A 19,238-nucleotide genomic window follows, 5' to 3' on the forward strand; every position below is an offset into this window, starting at 1 on the left:
AAAAGAGAGTTTATAACCTTTGGAAGGAGGAGCAGGACACTCAGGAGGATTAACTACAAAGATGTTGTTAGGTTGTGCAGGGAGAAAATTCGATGGGCCAAACCCCAACTGGAACTCAGTCTGGCCATAAAGGAGAATGAAAAATGATTTTCTAAATGACTTAGCAACAAAAGGAGGACTAAGGAGAATCTCCATCCTTAATAATATGCAGGGGGAAACACAGTTGAGAAGAGATGAGGAAAAGGCAGAGGTGCTTAATGCCGCCTTTGCCTTCTTTAGTAGGAAGTCCAGTTGTTCTCTGGCTGTCCAGCCCCCGGAGCTAGTAGACAGGGGTGAGGAGCAGAATGAAGCCCTCCTAATCCAAGAGGAGATGTTTAGCGACTTGCTACTCCACTTACACATACACAATGGGGCCAGATGGGATCCACCCAAGGGTAATGAAAGAGACGGCAGAAGTACTTACAAGTAACTTTCCAACATTTATCAGCAGTTCTGGCTGCCAGGGGAGGTCCCAGTCAACTCTCCCCTAGCAAATGTGATGCCCATCTACAGGAAAGGCCAGAAGGAGGACCCAGGGAACTACAGGCCTGTCAGTCTGACTTTGGTGCCGGGGAAGGACATGATGCAGATTATCCTGACTGCCATCATGCAGCACATACAGGATAACCAGGTGATCAGTCAGCCTGCATTTATGAAAGGCAGGTCCTGCTTGATGAACCTGTTCTTCTATGAAAAGGTGATGTACTTAGCGGATGAGGGAAAGGCTGTGGATGTTGTCCTCCTAAGGTTTAGTGAAGGTTCTGACTGTTTCCCAGACTTCCAATTGGCAGCAGGTCACAAGTGGAGTCCCCCATGCCTCAGAACAGGGGCCAGCAAAAGTACAAGAGGAAATGGCCTCAAGTTGCACCAGGGGAGGTTTAGGTTGGATATTGGGGAAAATGTCTTCCCTGAAAGGGTTGTGATGCATTGGAACAGGCTGCCCAGGGATGTGGTGGAGTGGTCATCCCTGGAGGTATTCCCAAGGCATGTAGATGTGATGCTTAGGGACATGGTTTAGTGGTAGATGTGGCAGTGTTAGGTTAACGGACTTGATGATTTGCAATGTTTTTTCCAATCTACATGGCCCTATGGTTCTATGCTTCTATGAGTCTAACAAAAGTCACAATCATTGGAAGGCAGCCACTGCAGTCTGGGAACTCGAGACTATGGCCTGGACAAGACAATTGTTTCTGCAAGGGATTCCTGTGGGCTGGCACCACGCATTCTGGAAGACTTGCCAGTGGATTGCTGGAGTTCACTACACTTGAAATTGCCATGAAGATATTCGTGTTGGGTCACGTGTGATAAACTCAGGTGGAAAGACTCAAGAGCAGGTGACTTTGAGTGGCTGTTGCAGAGCTCAGCAGCTTGCCCCAGTCTGGGAATATGTCCCCTTCTACCTAGGGGAATTAAAAAGGATTAGTATGACCAGAATCATCAGGTCAATCTGCACAGTAAAGGAAAGTAAAAGTTATTGTGCTGTAGGTACAGCAGGCAATAGGCCTTGGATTGGGCCTCAGAAGACCCAGCAGATGTAATCCAGCTGAGCTAAGACAAACACTGTGAGCAGAGTGAAGTACACTTCGAGCAGAAGAGCTGGGTGACCGGCATGGCTGAGCAAGGACCTGCTGCTTAAACTGAGGGAAAAATAGGAAAATGTACAGAAGCAGAAGCAGGGTTGTATAGCCTGGGAGGAATACAGGGGTGTCATCTAGATGTGTAGAGATGGGATCAGGAAAGCCAAGGCACAGACGGAGCTGAACTTGGCAAGGGACATGAAGAATAACAAGAAGGGGTTCTACGGATACATAGGCAGGAGAAGACAGCCCAAGGAGAGTGTTCCCCCTCTGATAAACAAGATGGGAGAACTGGCTTCCTCAGACATGGAAAAAGCTCAGGTACTCAATAAGTGCTTTGCCTCAGTCATCACTCGTGGTCAAGTTTCCTGTGTCTGTCAGGACCCTGAACCTCGAGGAGAGGGTGAGAGGAGTGGATTCTGTCCCACTGTGACAGTGGAACAAGTCTGGGACTGACTAATGAAACTGGATGTGTACAAGTCCATGGGGCCAGAGGGTGTACATCCCAGGGTGCTGAGAGAGATGGCTGATGTGCTTGCTGAGCTGCTCTCCATCATATCTGAGAAATCATGGCTGTTGGGTGAAGCACCAAGTGACTGGAAAAAGGGAAACATGACTCTCATTTTTAAGAAAGGGAGAAAGGAAGAGCTGGGGAACTAAAGGCTGGTGATCCTCACCTCTGTGCCTGGGATGATCATGGAGCAGTCCCTCCTGGAACACATCTTAAGGCATTGTCTTGGTTTCAGTTAGAACAGAATTAATTTTCTTCCTAGTAGCTGGTGGAATGCTGTGTTTTGGCTTAGGATGAGAAGAGTGCTGATAACACCCCGATGTTTTAATTGTTGCAGAGCAGTGCTTATACCAAGCCAAGGACATCTCAGCCTTTTGCTCTGCCCTGCCAACGGGCAGGCTGGGGGTGCAGTAAGAGCTGGGAGGGGACAGACCCAGGACAGGTGACCCAAACTAGCCAAAGGGGTATTCCATACCATCTGACGTCATGCTAAACAATATATAGGGGTGGCTAGCCGGGGGGAGGGGGCCGGACTGCTCGGGGTGAGGCTGGGCATCGGTCAGCGAGTCGTGAGCAATTGCACTGTGCATCATTTGTCTGTACATACTATTATTACTTTCCTATTATCACCACTGTATTATTATTATTATTATTATTGTTATTGTTATTGTTATTTTTGTTATTTTTGTTATTATTATTTTCCTGTCTTATTAAACTGTTTTTATCTCATCTCACAGGCTTCACTTTCCATTTCTCTCCCCCGTCTCAGAGAGGGAGGGGGGAGGGTGAGCGAATGGCTGCGTGGTGTTTAGCTGCCGACCAGGCATGCATGAGAAAAAGAGGTGATTCGAAACAGCCAGCATGGCTTCACCAAAGGCAGATCTTGCCTAACCAATCTGGTGGCCTTCTACGATGGAGTGATGGCATCAGTGGACAAAGGAAGGGCTACGAATATCATCTACCTGGACTTGAGCAAAGCCTTTGATATGGTCCCTCACCACATTTGCCTCTCTAAATTGGAGAAGTATGGATTTGAAGGATGACCTGTTAGGTGGATCAAGAATTGGTTGGCTGGTCGCAGCCAAAGGGTTGTGGTCAACGGTTCTATGTCTGGATGGAGGCTGGTCACAAGTGGTGTCCCTCAGGGTTCAGTATTTGGATGGGTACTCTTCAACATCTTTATTAATTACATAGGTGATGGAATCCAGTGAATCCTCAGCAAGTTTGGAGATGGCACCAAGCTGAGTGGTGCAGTCAATACAATAGAGGGAACGGATGCCATCCAGAAGGACCTGGACAGACTGGAGTACTGGGCCAATGAGAACCTAATGAGGTTCAACAAGGCCAAGTGTAAGACGCTGCATTTGGCTTGGGCAATCCCAGGTCTTTATATACACTGGGCAAAGAAGAACTTGAGAGCAGGCCTGTGGAGAAGAACTCGAGGGCCCTGCTGGACAAGAAGCTGCACATGAGCCAGCAGTGTGCGCTTGCAGCCCAGAAGGCCAACTGTGTCCTGGGCCGCATTAAAAATGGCCAGCAGGAAGAGGGAGGTGATTGTCGCCCTCTTGTGAGATCCCACCTAGAATACTGCATACGAGCCATAGGCCCCCAGCACAAGAAGGATGTGGAGCACTTGGAACGGGTCCAGAGGAGGGCCACACAGATGATCAGAGGGCTAGAGCACCTCTCCTATGCAGAAAGGTTGAGGGAACTGGGGTTGTTTAGCTTGAAGAAGAGAAGGCTCCGCCGAGACCTCATTGTAGCCTTCCAGTACTTGAAAGGAGTGTATAAACAGGAGGGGCAAATGCCTGTTCATATGTGTTGGTAGTGATAGGACAAGGGGGAATGGTTTTAAAGTAAGACAGGGGAGGTTTAGACTAGAAATTAGGAGACCTTTTTTCACTCAGTGGGTGGTGAGGCACTGGAACATGTTGCCCAGAGAGGTCGTGGATGCCCCATCCCTGGAGGCATTCAAGGCCTTGCTGTATGCAGCTCTGGGCATCCTGCTCTGATGGTTGGCAACCCTGCCCAGAGCAGGGGGATTGAAAGTAGATGGCTTTTAAGGTTCTTTTCAACCCAGGACATCCCATGATTCTATAATGTTTTTCCTCCCAGCATCACATCCTAGAGAGGCATCAGCTTCCAGGGACAGCCGGCCCTGGATTGTCATCCATAGCAAGGAGGCATGCCTAGAGAAGCCCTAGGGATAAGGGCATCCCTAGCGTCAGGACCCAGGAGTCCTGACTGCCACATTGTCCCCTGAGCTTAGAGGAACACTCAGGCAGGGCTCTCATAGCAGCCAACAGCCTTGTCCAGCCTCCCCCCAGTGCCCAGAAATTGCAGCTTTGGACAGCTGACAGCGCCTGTGACACATCTTGCGAAGGGGCTCCTGACACCCTTACCTTTGGGGGAGAGCAGCAGGAGCACTGGGAACAGGGAAGTCAGGACAGAGGTGATGGTCACCCTCCAGCAGCCCTCCATCTCACTTGCTGCTGGCCCTCAGCTCAGGACAAGGGATGCGCGCCCTGGCTCCTTAACCACAGCTCCTCTGCAAGGTGCCCCTGCTCCTCCCTCCGCCCGTCAGCGAGGGTCGCCCAGTGCAAGCTTGCTGCCTGCTGATCCCACTCCTGGCCACAGAAGGACAGTGGTGGGGAACACCCAAGCAGTGGCCAGCAGGGACCAGGCCTTGCAGGGAAGTGCCGGCACTGCCGCTGCTCCAGTGACGATATCCTGGTGATGCAGTGCATCCCCTGTGACATCAGCCTGTGACATTTGAAGGCCTGTGAGGTCAGCAGCATGGAGATGGCACAGCTCAGGAGAGAGATAAGAGATGCACTTCCCTTCTGCCTAGTTCTTTTCGGGATCAGGAACAGATCAGGGACATCTCCAAATGGTGGCAAAGGCCATGGAATAAAGGAAGTGGAGCCCTGGAGATACCACTACTGCCCCCTTTTACCAACATGCTTCTGCTGTTGGGAGCCCTCCCACTCTGGTTGGGTTTGAGGCTTGTCCTGGGGCTTGGATTTTTCAAAAGATGGGAGCGAAGGCACCTGGGTTGGAACAGCCCCTCGGAGTGACTGAACTCTTCACTGCATAGAACTCACTTCTGAAAGAAGGATGTGTTTTACAGAGTGAATTGGAGTACTTGCCAGGGCCTCAGCGCCATCCCCCAGTCTGCCATGCAGGAGGCAGAGGTGGTACACGAGGTAAGGGCAGACGTACCCTCAACATGTCATGCTGAGAGGGAGGAGTAGGGCAGTGCTGCAGACAAAAAGGGGAGTGGGGACAATGGTCTAGGACAGATGCCGTGCTCTCCTGTAGGCTGCCACAGCCTCCCCATGGCCCACGGCTTTGGGCCTTCAGAGGAGGTGGAGACCACAGAAGGGGCTGAGGTGGGGGGGCAGCCTGCCCATTGCAGCTGGGCTGCCAGATCTGCCTGCAGGAGACCACTTGTCTCTTGGTGTCCACAATGGAGGAGGAACCCATCCTGATTTAGGATCTAAACTCTCTCATTTCAGGAGACCTGTGGCATGCTGAAGGCAGGACTACAGCCCCTGACTGTACTGCACACAGATGTACTGGTCCCGTGTCAGCTGGACCATGTCAAGTGGGCTGCAGGGAAAGACAAGAGCGACCATGTGCAGCGCTGGGTTTAGGTCTGTCCATGAAAGCTCATCTCTTTCCATGCGCTGAAAAGCAGCTGGACTACATCATGCCTTGTGCAAGAGGAGTGTCAAGACACAGGTTTTCCTGTTTGCAAGTCCCAGATCCTGGTGAACATCACCTAGGTTGGCCCATCTGACACCTGTGCACAGAAACTCTCTCCAAGAACCCATAGAAACCATGGGGAATGTTTGAACCCAACAGTGTCCCTTTCCTGTGGTTGTCAGAGTGAATAAAGTCCCTCACAGTGACATGGAGTCATTGAACTCAACTTACTCCAATGGCTTCCACAAGACTTTAGCCACTTCTTCAGCCTGGCTGCAGACATTTACCTCCTGCCATGCTGTCACCCTGACTGGCTTTTGTCCCTAAACCATAAGGGCTCCCCCAGTCTGCTGCCCAGTCCATAGAAGAGATCCATGCATCCAGACAGATTCTTCACGTGGAGCAACCTCTCGTTGATCATCCTCGCTTGTCTCTTCTGAAGAATCCACACACATTCAGCAAGATCACAATGTCACCCTGACTGGCTCTCCTCTGACCTCACAAGGGCTCCCCCAGAGTACTGCCAGTTCCTTGTCAGGACAAAGGAAGGTGAATCTTATACAGATTTTATTAACTTTATTTTTATTTTAGGAGAGGTGATTCTGCTGGCAAGAATTGTGTGTGCCAAGTGAGGGAAGGAACCCCAGGGATTCCTTCAGGCTGTTTGCCAGCAGGTTCCCCTGCAGCCCCAGGGCCATGTGCAGGGAGCCTGGTGGGGGGCAGAGCAAGGGAGGCCTTGGGCTGGGCCTCTGCTGCTGAGCTGGGCCGGGCTCCTGGGCCCAAGGGGAGCTCCTGGCAAGCGGGCAGCGCTGCAGAGGGACAGCTCTGCCCAGGAGCAGCTCCTGTGCACAGCGCAGCAGGGCTGGGGGCACTGCCTGCAGAGACACAGTGCTTAAAGGCAGGCAGAAGTGGCAGCATGCCCAGAGCTCCCTGCGGGAGAAGACTTCCCAGCCCTGCACCCGGTGAGTTTCTGGCTGGAGGCAGGAGAAGCCAGGGGTGCAGGCAGGGGTGTCCAGGGCTGTGGTGCAGAGCAGGGTCCCTGCTGTGCCCCAGGGGCTGTGCGCCGGGGCAGGGCCTCTGCCGCCTGCCAGGCTCAGCACTCAGCCTGCCCGGGGAGCTGCCCAGGGCGCTGCGGGGAGAAGCTGCGGGTGGAAGGAACCCCCCCGGCAGGGCAGGGTCCTGCTGCTGGTGGGAGGCTGCTGTCTGGGGCAGCCTGCTCACAGCTCCACAGCTCAACCAGGGTGTATCCAAGGGGTCTTTGTAAGAGGAGAGTCAGGTTTACCTGCTTCAGGCTCAGCTCTCCTGAGTTTCTGCTTTCTTTTTTGTTTGGTTCGTTGTTGTCTTTTTTTTTTGTTTTGGCTCACTGGGAACAGAAGTAGACGATTTCCTGTTCCTCAGCCCATAGAAAGCTCCACAACCTTTGCACAGTGTCAGCAGGTTCTGTGGGAACTAGTCTCTAGGACATGCCCTCAGCGAGCTGCCCCTGGGCAGAGCCCTGCTGCCAGGAGGTGTCTGAAGGGCAGAGCTGAGCACCCAGCGGGTGGGATGGGGGCTGTGAGCTGCAGGCAGGAGGCGTGGGGACAGAGACCCAGCTGCAGGCAGGGACAGCTGCAGGCAGCACAGCCGTGGGCAGGGAATGGTAGGACAGTGCTAACAGAGTAGTCTGGCACCTGTCTGTCTGCCCTCTAGCCCACAGGATTCAGGATGTGACTCATAGCCTCAGTATCAGGACCTCACTCACAGCAGGCTCTTCTGAGTTCCTGTTGGTCCCTCACCTTGCCTCCCCTGGCAGAAGCTCTGTGCCATTCTTCTCCTTGGAGCTGCAGCTGCTGTTCTTGCTTTATGGCTCCCTGCAGATCTGGCTTTCAGCTGCAGCTCAAGCACTGACCCTCTGGGTCCCACCACACAGACGTGTCCATAGGAGGAAGGTGCCCAGAGTTCCCCTTCTAACCTGTGGGGCTCTCGGCATTGCAGTCTGTGGGGCTGGGACAAAGCTGTATCTCCTTCCAGGGACTTTCTGAGGCCACAATCATTGAGCAGTTCAATGTGGGTAACGTGACTGAGCCCTAGAGGAGTCTGGCTGAGACCAGGGTAGATGGACAGACAGGCTATCCTCAGTGCACTAAGGACAGTCACTTTGCTTCCCGGGACTCACAAGAGCTCACCTGGTATACCTTACAACTGCCAGGGTTTTCAACCCTTTAAAAATGCTCCTGAGCGTGACACAGATGGCACAAAATAAACCACATCAGTAAAGAGTGTTGAGAGTGGTAATGCTGTGAATTCCACATACATCAGAGGTAGATTTAATCAGAGATCACTCCTGGTTTCTTTTTGTGTAGAGCTGTAGGACAGATCTGAATCCTCCAGCACACAAAGCAGAGACCGCTGCTCCCAGGGCCACATTCCTTCAGCACCAACCAGACCTCAGGCAAGGGAGCAACAGAAATGCCTCAGAAATGGGAAAGTCACTGTAGGGGTGTTTGGACAGGAAGATAAATAGATTTTCTCTCCTAATGATCACTGTCTTTTCTTCCTTGGGTAGTCCCCTTTGTCCAGGAGTATCAGATGTCCAACAGCAGCTCCATCACCGAGTTCCTCCTCCTGCCATTTGCAGACACACGGGAGTTGCAGCTCCTGCACTTCACTCTCTTCCTGGGCATCTACCTGGCTGCCCTCCTGGGCAACGGCCTCATCCTCACCGCCATAGCCTGCAACCACCGCCTCCACACCCCTATGTACTTCTTCCTCCTCAACCTCGCCCTCCTCGACCTGGGCTGCATCTCCACCACTGTCCCCAAAGCCATGGCCAATTCCCTTCATGATACCAGGGCCATTTCCTACTCAGCATGTGCTGCACAGGTCTTTCTTTTTTCCTTGCTGATATCAGCCGAATATTTTATTCTCACCGTCATGGCCTATGACCGCTACGTTGCTATCTGCAAGCCCCTGCACTATGGGAGCCTCCTGGGCAGCAGAGCTTGTTCCCAGATGGCAGCAGCTGCCTGGGGCAGTGGGGTTCTCTATGCTCTGCTGCTCACTGCCAATACATTTTCACTGCCATTGTGCAGAGGCAATGCAGTGGACCAGTTCTTCTGTGAGATCCCCCAGATCCTGAATATCTCCTGCTCATGCTCCTACCTGAGGAGTTTTTGGGTGCTTGTGACTGGTGCCTGTTTATCGTCAATGTGTTTTGTTTTCATTCTTTTTTCTTATGTGCAGATCTTCAGGGCTGTGCTGAGGATGCCCTCAGAGCAGGGGCGACACAAAGCCTTTTCCACGTGCCTCCCTCACCTGTTTGTGGTCTCCCTGTTTATCAGCACTGCCCTTTTTGCCTACCTGAAGCCCCCCTCCAACTCCTCTCCATCCCTAAACCTGGTGATGGCAGTTCTGTACTCAGTGATGCCTCCAACATTGAACCCCCTCACCTACAGCATGAGGAACAAAGAGCTCAAGTGGGCTATTAGGAAAATGATTTCATGAATGCTTCTGAATAGTGACAAATTTCCCCTCTTTTTCCAGAAATGACTTAACTTGGTACCTCCCCTCACACCTGGTCCTTCTTTCATTGTCAATATTGTTATTATTCTCTTTGGTATCATTTGATTTATTGTGCTCTTAGAGTAATACATGTATAGAGCAATTACCCATGGGTACAGACGCACACATGGCTGTGTGGTTCCATGATTGTATGATTCACCCCCGACACACCCAGGAGTGAGCACACTCACACAGCAAATAGACAGCATCAGAGTTGAATGAGAGGGCAGGACAGTGATCAGGCACAGGGCCTGACATGACCAGCCCTGACCAGCCCCATATCCACATGCAGCTGGCCCCTTGTAACCCTCTCCCCTCCTCTTCCACAGGATTCTTCCTCCTCAAGACACTGTAATCCCTTCCTTTCTTGCATGCAGTCCCCTGCTCAATTATCAGTTCTCACCAATCACATTATCCCCCATTGATCCGTAGTTTGCTATACCTATACCCACACTTGATAACTCAGATACCATTGCCTACATCATCTGGGCCTCTAAAAGGAAGGAGAGGACAACATTTCACAGATCTGCTCTGTGCCAGGAGTGAGGGGTGGCATGACAAACTGCAGGGCAGGGAGTGTTTTATGGTAACTGGGCTCCATGCAGGAGAGAAAATTGTTATTTTATGGCTGTAGGCCTGAGTTGCGCTGAAGAGCTGAGCTGGGCTGTAGGCCCATTGCCTCCAATTATTTTAACCATTTCAATCATTTCACTTCAATCAGCACACTTCAATCAGCTGAAATGATTGAACACTTCTAATACAATGTTTGAGTTGTCCCATGACATTTTTTTCCCTTGGATGTTTATTGCAGCAAGATGTGAGGAATGTGTTAACAATTCGTGTCCATAAAGAACAATTCTGTTTGAATCCTGTCTGAGAGAAAAAATACCAATCTTCCCCTGTACTTGCATAACTCTGTCTCTTATGCTCTGCACTTCATCTCCCTAGTCTTTCTGGTATTTTCGCCTGGCTTTATGAAACAGACCATGTTGGAAGTCACATTTCCATCAGACTATCTGGACATGTGCACTCTCCATTCTTCTCCAGATTCCCCTCCCCTCACTCTTTGATCATTCAGATACCACTCACCTGCACAGTTGGTTCTCAGAACTTGAGGACTATTCAAGCTTGCCCGTATTTCACTCTCCTATCTCATCAACCCTACACCCAAATCTGTAATTGCATTTCTATTCATCATTTCCTACCCATGTCAAAAATTTCTTGTATAGTCATCCCTTGTGGAAGGTGCACCTCATTGGAGGCAACTTGGATTTGGCTCACTGTTGGGGACTTTGGGGTTTGCTTGTTTGTTGTTAAATGTTAATAACAACATCCAAAACTGCCTGTGTGCAGCCAGTTGTCTGAGGAAAGGAGGTGGGACTTGGTGAAAAGATGCTGTAACACCCTTCTGTGGACTTCAGTGGAGAAGTCTGATGTAAGGAAAAGTGATGCAAGTCCCAGGTGGCTGATGAGAGAAGTGGTGGGGATGGAGAGCTGAGCAGCAAGGTTGTCCATACAGTCTAGGACTTCAAGGGACTGCTTTTCCTACACATCCAGATCTACTTAGGAGGCACATTGAATCCATGACAACTAGAGAATGATGCTATCAGTTCTTCTGAAAACTCTAAACTAATGGAAAATAATCTTAAAGAAGGAAAATGCTCTTAGAAATCTGGTCATTGAATACTTTCTCTTTAAACTGCATTCTTGAAACCTCACTAATTAACTGTGTAAGTCTGAAAGACCGGATGAAAATGGCTGAATGGTAATGAGCCCCATGCTGCATTTGGTGCTGAGTCCATAAACCTCAGGTAGTGAGAGGAGAATGATGTAACTGCAGGAGAAGTCAAAGTCAGAATGAAACTTTGAAGTGTCTGCGAGTATTAATGGGCCCCAGTGAGGGTCATTACTGACAAAGCCTCCCCATGGACTTGTTAGAGCAGACAACTGGAGGCCATGATTGCAGGTAGGCAAAGGCACTGGGCAGGAGACTCTGATGCTGAGTAAAGGCCTTGGTTTGTTTGGTGAAGCAGAAAGGCCAAGCCCTGGCCCCAGCCCCTGGGCAGGGAGGTCCTGTCTCTCACCCATGGCTCAGGGCTCTTCCTGGGGCAGTGGGATGTGGGGTGTGTGATGCTGTGTGAAGGACAATGCTATGACACCTGCTGGCCTACCCACTGTGTTTCAAGGCCCCAGTGTCACAAGTACAGCATGTGTCCTTGTGAGCATCAGTAGCAGAGACAACTGCCATAGCCAGGGGGACAAAGATGTGGTCTTCATCACCACAGGCTATCCTGCACTGTCCAATTCTTGCCCTATTCTCCCTGCAGGCTATAGACACGCACTTCACTTCTCCACTTTGCCTCACCCTGGCATTTCCTTACTTTCACTGATATCTGCCCATCCTCCCTGGCTGTCCTTTGAAACACAGTGGCATGGGCTGACCACAGACTCCTTCTGGGTGATGTCAGGTCCCACAGCACTACCCTTTCAGTGACATTTCCTCGTCCTCATTCCCACTCTTACCTTCCAAGCAGCACTTTGTCCCACTTGTGACTCTCTCCTGCTATTTCCCACCACCAGAGAATCCTCACCAGGATCTTCCAAGACACATGCCCGCTGCTGGCCTTCCAGCTTCTCTGGTAGACGTAACCAAGTTGTGTGCCTGTTGCTGTCCCACCATGTGCTCAGGCAGAAGGGATGTAAAAACCTACACCCAAGGCCTCTTCCTGCATGGGGCCTATCAGGCTCTCAGACAGAAGGCATCTCACAATCAGTGTGCCAAGCAGGTGCCTTTTGCTGCCTTATCAGGGATGCTGGCAGGTGTGAGCTAAAAAGCACAGATGTCAGCCAGGAGGCAAGGGCTGAGACATCAGCTGCTTCAGGAAGCAGTCACCTAACAGGCCTTGTCCCCAGCCATGTTACTGCTGCTGGCCTGTCAGCTCCAGAGATTGAGTTGACCAGAGGCTTCCTACTAGTTGTTAAGTTTCTGAGGCACCACAGACCTCAACTTATTAACCCGGCACTGTCATTGTCAGCCAGGACCTGAGGAGATAAAAAAAAAAAGTAATCTTATCAAGTAATTTTTCTACCCTTAGTTTATAAAGTAAATTTTCTACTACTGCTTCAAATTGTTCTTTGCAGGATCTACCATGGTCATAGTAACACAAGACATATCTCTGCCTCTGCCTCTCTCTCTTTTCTTCTTCCTCTGCCTGCTATGTCTTCAGAGAGCTCTCTGAAAGACAGGTCATTGAATCACAATAAACAAATAAATGTTCCAAGAGACCTCTGATTTTTATCTTCTTCAACTTTTCTGATCAAGGTAGATAAGATTGATCAAGGGCTTCTCCGAGCTTGACACCATCCAGAAAAGATCTGAAAGTGTGCTCCATCTGGTAGTTCAGAGAGTTAATAACGACATTCAGCAGTGCTGCCCCAAGTGCTGATCGCTGAGGGATGATGCTAAGAACTGACTGACAGCACTATGTGTCATGGATGATATCTGGGCCTGATTGTCCAGCAAAGTGCCCCACTCATCCATTTGTGAAGTCCACATAGCACCATTCTGGCTATAAGAATTCTCTGAGACAAAGCCAAAGGCCTTGCTAAAGACAGGTAGGCACCTTCTCTTCCCTTTGTTTTCCTTTCCTTCCCCTCCCCTGTGGGTTCAGCAATCCTGTTTTTTTCCATCAAGTGCCTGGATGTAGCTGTGGAAAAGCTTGCCCCATCACCTTCCCAGGGACTGAAGTGAGGCTGACCAGCCTTCATTCTCCCAACCCTCCACGGCATGAGGAATGGACACTGGCTGAGGGCATTTGTGCAGCCTCAGGTTCACCTCAGCACGTGTACACTGCGCATGCTGAAGCCTCAACTGTACCAGGCACATCCGGACTCTGAGTGAGCCATTCTGTGTCCCACTGTGGACGAACAAACCACCTCTCTGAGCTGGGCTGAGAGCCCTGGTCCTGGAGCTTCTCAGGCAGCTCCTGCTGACACCGAGCCCTGGCAGCCTGCTCCAAGCTGCAGAAGTACCCAGGGGTTTCTCTTTCCAGGGATCCCCTGCACACACACGGGGCCCCACTCTCCTCCGAGGACTTCCCACCTCAACAGAGAGCCTTTCCCAGGAAGGAGCACGCCTGTGCTGGCCTGGCCAACCATTCCTGCACCCTCTCCCCATGCTCCCTACCTCCCCAGCTGGTGGTACTGCTTTACAGAGCAAGGGGGCTGTGGTGTCTGGGACACAGGGGCACTCTGCAGGGCTGTGCTGGGCAGGCTGGGAGGCAGAGACAGCTCATAGGGCTCTTCCACTGACTGCCTCCCACACCAGCTCTTCTGTGGCTGTCGAGGGTGCTCAGAGGTAGCCTGCCTTCTTTCCAGTGCCACAAGAAGTGTTTGGGTGCTGCACCCTATGGCATTCCACTATTCACATTCCGCATTCGCTCACCAGACTTCTTTCCCCATTCCTGCTATGTCCCCTGGGTCACGGGGCTCTTCTTTTCCTGCTCACATCCAGATTTAACACTTTATCACAGGGGGACTCCACCTGGAAGAGGCTCATGCTCTGTGGGCTCCATTCACTGCTGACCCCCTGGGACACACTGTCCCTGCAGCTCCCCTGGGCTCTCCTGATTCCTTCCAAAAACTGCTCACCTGCCACCAGCCCCAGCACATGTTGTAGTGCCCCAGGCAGGTTAATTGGAGACTCCTCACCATCTGCCTGAGTGCTGAACACCAACAAGCAACACCTGAGTGAGTCCCCATGCCCTCAAACACCCAGCTGGGGCTCTGATCACTTCACCCTGAGCCCATGGAGAAACAGGCAAAGCCAGGTCCCCCTTTAGAATCCATTTCTGGACTGCAATGTTCTTGACAGAAACTGTGAAGGAAGACTTGAACCCTAGGCGCTACCCTGAGCTGAATCACATTATGGGATGGAAATGCTGTTCTGGAGGCCATCTGTATCACAAAAATGCCCGTTGCCTGTCCATAGGATTGGTCACAGGGTTGCCACACAGCAGTACTGTGACCAAGCTGCAGGAACAATCAGGCTTATGCCAACAGAAAAGGCTCAGAAGGAGAGTGTGGAGATGGAGCAAGAGCTGCCCCAGACAGACCAAACACCGGTGCTTCCTGGCAGTGCTGTTCTGATGGGACTCTATTGCTTTCCACTTCTGCCCATGGGCATTACCATGGAACCCCCAGCAAAATTCTCAGAAAAAGCATCTCAGACACACTCTTCAGTGCAGGTTCATTTATTTTGTTTAAACACAGGAGTGGGCTAAACAATGACAATTTATATGGATTACGTTGATGGCCCTCTCCCCAATAATGAACAAACAAACAAAAAAAACCACTCAAGAACAAAAGACAAGTTTGGTATGGCATGAGTTATATTACCAGTGCTATTCAGGAGAAGACAGGCAGGACATTACTTCTGATGTACACCCACTCATGAGTTTCTGCAGTGCATCCTTGAGCTCCTTGTTCCTCATGCTGTAGATGAGGGGGTTTATGGCTGGAGGAACCACTGAGTACAAAACTGTCACCACCAGATCCAGGGATGGGGAGGAGATGTAGGGGGGCTTCAGGTAGGCAAAAATGACAGTGCTGAAAAACAGGGAGACCACGAACAGGTGAGGGAGGCACGTGGAAAAGGCTTTGTGCTGGCCCTGCTCAGAGGGCATCCTCAGCACGGCCCTGAAGACCTGCACATAGGAAAAAATAATTAAAGAAAAGCACATGGATGCTAAAGGGACACCAGTCATAAGTACCCAAGCATTCCTGAGGTAGGAGTGTGAGCAGGAGAGCTTGAGGATCTGGGGGACTTCACAGAAGAACTGGTCCACAGCATTGCCTTGGCAGAGGGGCAGGGAAAATGTATTGGCAGTGTGCAGCAGAGCACAGAGAACCCCACTGCCCCAGGCAGCTGCTGCCATCTGGGCACAAGCTCTGCTCCCCAGGAGGCTCCCGTAGTGCAGGGGCTTGCAGATGGCAACGTAGCGGTCATAGGACATGACAGTGAGAAGAAAAAACTCTGCTGACATTAAAAAGAAAAAGAAAAAGACCTGTGCAGCACATCCTGCATAGGAAATGGCCCTGGTATCATGGGGGTGTGGAGGCAGTGGTTGCAGGCTACAGCTGTGAGGATGAGGCCGTTGCCCAGGAGGGCAGCCAGGTTAATTTCCTACAAAGTATAATAACAATCTATATTCTTTTATTTTAAGACTATTCCCCCTTTTCCTATCATCATATAGCCAAATAATCCCTCTTCACCCTTTTAAGTACTGAAAAGTATTTTTAAAAAAGTACTTTTAAAAAGACCTCTTTAAGGTCCCTTTAAGGGTCTTTTTTTTATAAAAAAAAAAAAGGAAAAAAAAAAAAAAGAAAAAAAAAAAAGAAAAGCTGCAATGAGGTCACCCCAGAGACTTCTCTTCTCCAGGCTGAACATCCCCACCTCTCTCAAACTCTCTTCATACAAGAGGTGCTCCAACCTTCTGATTAAATTTGTATCCCTCCTGTAGTGAGTTAACTTGGCAAGGTTTTGATAGCAGGGTGCCATAGGGGTGGCTTCTTTGAGAAGAACCCAGAAGCAGCCCCATGTTAGACTAGGGGCCTGCCGCAAGCTAGATTCAAGCCAATAAGCAATGGTGTTTGCATTTCTGTGAAAACATTTTTAAGAAAGGGTAAAAAATAAGCTGCTACACAACAGCAGCTGGGAGAGATAAGAGTGAGAAACTTTTTGTTTTTAGTTCCTCACTGCTCCAGTCAGTTAGTTAAATCTCATTAAGTGATCTTAATCTCCCTACACTGAATCTGTTTTGCCCAAGACTGCAAATGGTAAGCCTTCTACCTGTATCTTCAAAAAAAAAAAAAAAAAAAAAAGGAGCCCTTTCCACTCTGTTTTCTCCGGCTGCTCCTTTGAGGAGGGGATGAAAGTGTGATGAGTGTGATGTGCTGGAGCTCAGCTGCCCATTGGTGTGAAACCACCACACTGCTCAGCCGTGTTACTGGCATCTGGCATCAGCTTTGAAAGAAGAAGCAGAATTTCAGGCAGTCTGTTGGGGAGATCCTGTTTTATTAAGCAGATGTTAAGAGAGAGTACTAAAAAAACAGTTTCATTCCTCAGTGTACAGTAGATATACATATTAAAAATAAATAAATCTAATAAACTAATGAATGGGAATGACAACAAAGATAAATGTAACAATAATGATCCTGAAACAAGTACCCAGGAAGTCATTTGTGGAGAAAAAGTGGTAATTTATCACTTTTCAGAAACATCCCTGAAATCATTTTCCTAATGGCACCCTTGAGCTCCTGGTTCCTCATGCTGTAGATGAGGGGGTTCACTACTGGAGGCATCACTGAGTACAGAAATGACACCATCAGGTCCTGGGCTGGGAAGGAGATTGAGGAGGGCTTCATGTAGGCAAAAAGTCCAGTGATGACAAACAGGGAGACCACAAACAGGTGAGGGAGGCACGTGGAGAAGGCTTTGTGCTGGCCCTGCTCAGAGGGCATCCTCAGCACGGCCCTGAAGACCTGCACATAGGAAAAAATAATTAAAGAAAAGCACATGGATGCTAAAGGGACACCAATCATAAGTACCCAAGCATTCCTGAGGTAGGAGTGTGAGCAGGAGAGCTTGAGGATCTGGGGGACTTCACAGAAGAACTGGTCCACAGCATTGCCTTGGCAGAGGGGCAGGGAAAATGTATTGGCAGTGTGCAGCAGAGCACAGAGAACCCCACTGCCCCAGGCAGCTGCTGCCATCTGGGCACAAGCTCTGCTCCCCAGGAGGCTCCCGTAGTGCAGGGGCTTGCAGATGGCAATGTAGCGGTCATAGGACATGACAGTGAGAAGAAAAAACTCTGCTGATATCAAGAAAAGAAACAGAAAGACCTGTGCAGCACATCCTGAGTAGGAAATGGCCCTGGTATCATGAAGGGAATTGGCCATGGCTTTGGGGAGAGTGGTGGAGATGCAGCCCAGGTCGAGGAGGGCGAGGTTGAGGAGGAAGAAGTACATGGGGGTGTGGAGGCGGTGGTCGCAGGCTACAGCGGTGAGGATGAGGCCGTTGCCCAGGAGGGCAGCCAGGTAGATGCCCAGGAAGAGCGCGAAGTGCAGGAGCTGCAGCTCCCACGTGTCTGCGAATGGCAGGAGGAGGAACTCGGTGATGGAGCTGCTGTTGGACATCTGATCCTCCTGGACAAAGGGGAATACCCAAGGAAGAAAAGATAGTGATCATTAGGAGAGAAAACCTATTTATCTTCCCGTCCAAATACCCCTACAGTGACTTTCCCCTTTCTGAGGCATTTCTGTTGCTCCCTTGCTTGAGGTCTGGTTGGTGCTGGAGGAATGTGGCCCTGGGAGCAGCGGTCTCTTCTGTGTGTGCTGGAGGATTCAGATCTGTCCTACAGCTCTACACAAAAAGAAACCAGGAGTGATCTCTGATTAAATCTACCTCTGATGTATTGGACTTAACAGCATTACCACTCTCAACACTCTTTACTGATGTACTTGTAATTTACTTTGTTCTATCTGCATCACACTCAGGAGCATTTTTAGAGGGTAGAAAACCCTGGCAGTTGTAAGAAATACCAGGTGAGCTTTTGTGAGTCCCGGAAGGCAAAGTGACTGTCCTTAGTGCAGTGAGGATAGCCAGTCTGCCATCTACCCTGGTCTCTAGGGCTCAGTCGAGTTACCCACATTGAGCTACTCAATGATTGTGGCCTCAGAAAGTCCCTAGAAGGAGATATGGCTTTGTCCATGCCCCACAGACTGCAATGCCGAGAGCCCCACAGGTTAGAAGGGGAACTCTGGGCACCGTCCTCCTACGGACACATCTGCGTGGTGGGACCCAAAGGGTCAGTGCATGAGCTGCAGCTGAAAGCCCCATCTCCCCATCTGCAGGGAGCCATAAAGCAAGAACAGCAGCTGCAGCTCCAAGAAGAGAGAGGAAGAGCACAGGGCTCCTGCCAGGGGAGGCAAGGCGAGGGACCAACAGGAACTCAGAAGGGCCTGCTGTGAGTGAGGTCCTGGTACTGAGGTTATAAGTCATGTCCTTAATCTTGTGGGCTAGAGGGCAGAGAGGTGCCAGACTACTCTGTTAGCAGTGTCCTGCCATTCCCTGCCCATGGCTGTGCTACCTGCTGCTGTCCCTGCCTGCAGCTGGGTCTCTGTCCCCACGCCTCCTGCCTGCAGCTCACAGCCCCCATCCCACCCGCTGGGTGTTCAGCTCTGCCCTGCAGACACCTCCTGGCAGCAGGGCTCTGCCCAGGGGCAGCTTGCTGGGGGATTGTCCTAGAGCCCAGGTCACACAGATCCTGCTGACACTGCACGAGTGGTGGTCTATGGGCTGAGGGGAAGGAAAAGATCCTTGTAACCTCTCAGCCATCACAGAGTCTCAAGCACTTCTTGGAATTAGCAGCATATATTTCTATTACAGCTGAGGCAAGTAGAGAAGATTGGAAGTTCAGGAGGCTCAGAAAAGCTGTGACTGAAGCTGAAATCCCCTACTTTATCCCGGCTCTTGCAAAGACCCTTTAGATACACTCTGGTTGAGCTGAGGAGCTGTGAGCAGTATGCCCCAGTCAGCAGCCTCCCACCAGCAGCAGGACCCTGCCCTGCCGGGGGGGCTCCTTCCACCCCACAGCTTCTCCCCGCAGCGCCCTGGGCAGCTCCCTGGGCAGGCTGAGTGCTGAGCCTGGCAGGCGGCAGAGACCCTGCCCCACCACACAGCCCCTGGGGCACAGCAGGGACCCTGCTCTGCACCACAGCCCTGGACACCCCTGCCTGCACCCCCGGCTTCTCCTGCCTCCACGAACTGCGGCTGCATTGCCCTCCAGCCAAAGACTTACCGG

General features: G+C 50.9%; 2 protein-coding genes across 2 annotated transcripts in view; both read right to left on the reverse strand.

Moving 5' to 3' along the window:
- The window catches only part of LOC113841163 (uncharacterized), a 249,639-nt gene that overhangs the window by 119,014 nt on the left and 111,387 nt on the right, over positions 1–19,238 (reverse strand). The window lies entirely within an intron of this gene.
- On the reverse strand, positions 16,457–17,571 carry LOC139999941 (olfactory receptor 14A16-like). The gene has a single exon (XM_072029612.1). It carries the CDS (start codon positions 17,569–17,571, stop codon positions 16,612–16,614), a length of 960 nt encoding a protein of 319 aa, XP_071885713.1. The 3' UTR covers positions 16,457–16,611.

This window comes from Anas platyrhynchos, chromosome 30, assembly GCF_047663525.1.
Source record: "Anas platyrhynchos isolate ZD024472 breed Pekin duck chromosome 30, IASCAAS_PekinDuck_T2T, whole genome shotgun sequence".
NCBI lineage: Eukaryota > Metazoa > Chordata > Aves > Anseriformes > Anatidae > Anas > Anas platyrhynchos.